Source organism: Engraulis encrasicolus, chromosome 10 (genome assembly GCF_034702125.1).
Source record: "Engraulis encrasicolus isolate BLACKSEA-1 chromosome 10, IST_EnEncr_1.0, whole genome shotgun sequence".
Lineage (NCBI taxonomy): Eukaryota > Metazoa > Chordata > Actinopteri > Clupeiformes > Engraulidae > Engraulis > Engraulis encrasicolus.
The window spans coordinates 35,942,838-35,947,837 of record NC_085866.1 but is presented as its reverse complement, the minus strand read 5'-3'; the positions used below and the strand labels follow the sequence as shown (position 1 = coordinate 35,947,837).

Sequence of the window (5,000 nt, the reverse complement as noted above, 5' to 3'; positions counted from 1 at the left end):
ATTTCTTGCTGTGTCCTTTCTAACCACTGCATCTCTCACACGTCTATCCTTCTCTCCTCCCGTCTCTTCCACCCTATAATCACTTCCTGTGGTGTAAATATCCTACCCTCATCTCTCTTCTGTTCTGTCCTTCCCTTCTGTCCCTTTTCCCTCTTGGCACCTCCACTCGTCTTTTCTTCTCTCGTTTCCTCTCCTCTCCTCTCATATCGTCTCCTCCCCTCCTCTTGTCTTCTCCAGGTCCCAGACTTAGCCACAGTAGCACTCATACCTCGCTCCCAGAGCTCTGTTGTCATGGGCGTCAATCAAGTCTTCCAAACCGGAGAAAGTAAGTCGCAAGTCTTTTCTTCACTGAACTCCAAATAGCAACCACTTAATAATTATACCCAGGTGACTCACAGGTTCAGCATGACTCACCGTCACAGCTTGAGCTTGTAGTCCAAGTTTATGCAGCAGTTCATCAGGATAAGGAAATTATTCTCTTCAGCACTTTGTATGGGCTTATCATTACAAACACAAGCTGTAATTTTGTAGGGGCTGAGCCGTTTTTACCTATAAGCAGACTAGGCAGTTTCCTAGGGCCCCACCAAAGTTGCTCATTGTAGGGCGTCCCACCCAAGGTAAATACAAGCAAATGTAATATAAAAGGTCTCCATGTCTATATTTTGCCTAGGGCCCCAAATGGGTAGAACCACTGCTGTGTAGGAGTGTCCTTTTTTCTGGTCTTTCCTGGTTTATTTTATTGAGCGTTAATTGGACTTGAGTGACACTTCTCATCACGCTGTAATCATATCACAATGACACGTTTACTTTGAATTAAATCAATAAATCAATTGATTTCAAATTAAGTAATCAATCCTGTCGAGTCATATGATATGCGTGGAGCTGAAAACGCTGTGTGTTTCCCTCTTGGTCATTTTGTCTAATTAATCATTGTCAATTTGTGATTATTTGTTTTGTTTTGTTCCATATATTGTGTTTTGTGCATCTTGGTACACTGTATCTACTTAGAATTTCCTGCCTATGAGACGCTCCTTTTTTATTCATGCCTTGAGCCCGGCAACTTATACCACAATGTAGCCAATGTATAGATTTTTATGTGTGACAAGCAGGAAGTGAAGGGAAGGGAGCTAATGTTTTGCAAATATCCCACGTTACAATGTAGACACCTACGTATATCGTCTACAGAGATGAGGCACGTAATAGGCAACTACATTTTTCTTCTTAATTTTTGAGTGAGCGCGGCTTATAGTCCAGACATTATGCTGAATGTTTTGTGAAGTTACTAACTTTGCCTGCCTTCCTGTATTGTGTGTTGTACAGAGACCCCCATGCTGGAGGGGGAGGAGGAGGAGGGCCAGAGGCTGTGGCACCTGATCAAGTCCAGCGAGGACCCAGAGATCCCCAAACACCGCAAGAGCAGCATGAGGGAGCGGGAGCGAGCCAAGGCCATCCCCGAGATCTACCTCACCAGGCTGCTGTCCATGAAGGTAAAGAGACGCACACAATCACACTTTTTTTATTTATTTAGCAGTGCATTAGCATGCTAAAGGTTCGATACCACCGTTAGTATAGCTGTAGGAACAGACACAGGCGGTAAAAGCATCAAAAGCGGCAGAATTAATTGTCTTTGTATGGAAGAGCAAGTGGTGAAAGCTGCAGAAGCTGTTCTGGCGTCAAAGGCGTCAAAAGAGAAGTTGAACTTCAATGAAAAATCTGTAACGAGCTATTCCACGGTTCAGCATTAGCAGGCAGGCTCCAATGGAATGTCAACATTTTTCTAAACACAAGCTTCGGCTGGTCTCTCGCCCAGATCAAACAAGGTCGAAACTTACACCGTCCCTGGTCTTTTCAGTCCAGGCGGGAATCGGCAGCTTTTTAACACTTTTACCACCCGTGGTCTGTTCCTACAGCTAGAATGTGCTGCTTTGTAATGTTAGTCTTATAATACACTGCTAAAAAAACAAATACACAGAAACAAAAGACATCTGTGCCGCACCAGACTTTCCCTATTTATGTTATGATAATGTGGGATATGAGACTCACCACTCTGCTCCTCCTCCACAGGGCACGCTGCAGAAGTTCGTGGACGACGTGTTTGTGGCCATCCTGAGCACCAAGAGGCCGCCGCCCATCGCCGTGCGCTTCTTCTTCGACTTCCTGGACGACATGGCGGAGAAGCACGGCATCGACGACCCTGAGACCGTGCACATCTGGAAGACCAACAGGTGAGGCCAGAAGAGAATTACACACTACTTACTGGTATATCGCACTATAGTATTATACATCTGGAAAATCAACCAGTACGACCAGGAGAAGCAAACTACACAATGACTATACCACGTCACTTATATCACACTATATTATATAGTAGGAAGACCAACAGGTGAGATCAGGAGAAGAGTACACACTGCTTATATCACACTACTTACTGGTATATCACCGTATATTATACATCCGGAAAACCAACAGGTGATCTCAGGAGAAGCAAACGACACAAGGATATAAGAAGTTTTATTTTTCACATCCATAAAATTACTAAAAGTAAAACATGCCGTGACCATAGAGTTGTTTGTGTGTGCGTGCGTGCGTGCGTGCGTGCGTGCGTGCGTGCGTGTGCGCGTGCGTGCGTGCGTGCGTGTGGAGGAGTAGAAAAGTGCAGTAGTGCTTAAAGTGCAAAATTGTTACACACTCCAAAGACTCAAGTGCTGTCCCAATTTGTAGGGAAAGATTGAAACCACAAATGACCTCCACCTTGTCCTTGAAAGGTGCCTCCCTTTGAAAGTCGACATCAAACAAATTGAAGTGTGAAGTGAGGAGAAATGCCACTAGGACTTAACTTGTAAGTGAAGCAACTGGACTACTTCTCAAAGAAACTCAAAGAAGTTGTCCAGCTACTGACAACTTAAACTCTTTGGAAAACATTGCTTGGATGAAGGAGAATCTTCAATGTACCCACAGACTATATACCACATACAGTATGTTTGTGGTTTACAGCTGAGATGAAACATAACTAGGCACTACTGTACCCTCACGTGCTTGTTTATGGAATAGCTTTGAGGAGGCAAAACTAGGCAATAGGCTCTCTGATGATTCTTTTTCGACTTTCTTTTTCCACTATCCATTTATCATGTTTGTCAAAAAGTTAACTTGAGTGAGTTTGGATGGACAGATGAAGCCCTTCAAATGATACATATTCAAGCTAAAAAAAGAAGTAAAGTTGCTTACCACTGCTAAACTCTGTTGTCTAGGCCCCAACTGTACCACACACATTTGTTGCCTACGGCAAAATCTTAAGGAGTGGAAAAACTAGGCCGTGACTTACCCACACATACATTAGTTTAGGCTTTTTAACGACACACATCTCTGCCGAGGCGAAACTTCTCAAGGCGCCCACCGCATGCAACACGTTTGTTGTTTACGCCCTTATGGCGTATCTCTTGAAAATAATGTCACTTATGATGGATGCGGCATAAACACATCTCTGCTCAAACAGGATTGTGACATGCCCCTGCGTGCCCTTGAATAGGCAGGATTGATGTTTCACTCGCAGCCATGCGGTAAATCAAACTCGATACGACACTAGTGTAGTGAGACATTATTCACTGCCCTGATTTATTGCTGTAGACTGTCAGTCTGTCATATGTGTTGAAGTGTCTGGCTCTGTGCGATCGAAAAGGTTTGTGACGCATACCTTGAATAGCATGTGAATTCACAAACCCTTTTTATTACCTTATGATGATGGTCATGATTTTTTATATATTTCACATTTTCACATTTTTTTCTCATATAGGTTCTACTCTGCATATGTATTACACATTTTGTTGTAATTACATATGCAGCATACAGACACTAATGTTAAACTGATGTCAGTTTAACTGTGATTTTAATGCGTTAGTATTGTCAGCTATGGTGAATGACATGTGGCTTTGTGCGGTCACACATACCTTGAACAGCATACACATAAGCAAACCACACCTGGTTCCTTATAACGGGATGTTTCTTTTTTCACACTCTTACACTCAAAATGCAAAACGAAGATGTTATTACATATTCAGGTTTAAGTGCACTCGTGTAAGCTTATTTGGGATTTTAATGGATTTCATACCGATAAGAGTTATGTCGAGGATGGAAGGAGCGAGGGTGAAGGGTGGGAGTAAAGCGAATTCAGAGGAACCTTTCAACCGTTTTAAGCTTTTTTAAATAAATAAAATAAAAACTACTTAGTGTTGCTTCGTAAGTATCAGGACATTTTCTGATGAACAAGTGGCGATAGCCCATTTAAGAGGTACGAGAGGTAGGTGTTGAAATGTTGAGGTGTGAAGTGATCTCTGTAATCACTCCATCTCTCGATGTCTCCCTCCTCCTCCTCTTCTTCCTCTTCCTCTTCTTCCTCCTCCTCCTCCTCCTCATCTTGCCTTTGTCAAGTGTGGAAGGTGCAAGCTTGGATGGAGGCGGCGAAATGGAATTGAAAGGACCTTTCACACTTTTAAGTCGATGAACAACATTGTTTCAATGTTTTAAAAAAATACTGCACTGCTTTACTGTGCAGTCTCAGAGAGGTTATTCTTGAACAGGTGCAGATAGCGTGTCTGACAGGAGTGCGTCTCCTAATCCTTTTCATCCATTGCCTGGCTCTTGCCCTGTAGCAGGATTCCATTTCTCCAGTCAAAAAAAATCAGAGCATTTATTGCTTCAATAACAGATTCCTTCAAAAATGTTTTCTGGTGAGCTCTGAAGCATCAATATAGTCTATTATATGTCCTCTGACTCCTCAATGTGAGCTGCCATTGATATTGAAGCAATAAATGCTCTGATTATTTTTTGACTGGAGAAATGCAATCCCGCTACAGTCTCCCAGACCTCAGTGTGTGTTGGAGCTCTCCACCAGAGCCACACACACACACACACACACACACACACACACACACACACACACACACACACACACACACACACACACACACACACACACACACACACACACACACACACACACACAC

The 5,000-nt window shown here is 43.1% G+C and overlaps 1 protein-coding gene across 5 annotated transcripts in view; it reads left to right on the top strand.

Annotated features, from left to right (window-relative positions):
* Positions 1 to 5,000, top strand: part of plxnb3 (plexin B3) — a 151,173-nt gene that overhangs the window by 139,482 nt on the left and 6,691 nt on the right. For all 5 annotated transcript variants that reach the window (XM_063208731.1, XM_063208734.1, XM_063208730.1 and 2 more), the window contains 3 exons: positions 238 to 325; positions 1,321 to 1,487; positions 2,065 to 2,225. In XM_063208731.1, the coding sequence (XP_063064801.1) occupies positions 238 to 325; positions 1,321 to 1,487; positions 2,065 to 2,225 (416 nt within the window). The remainder of the gene's footprint in view (positions 1 to 237; positions 326 to 1,320; positions 1,488 to 2,064; positions 2,226 to 5,000) is intronic.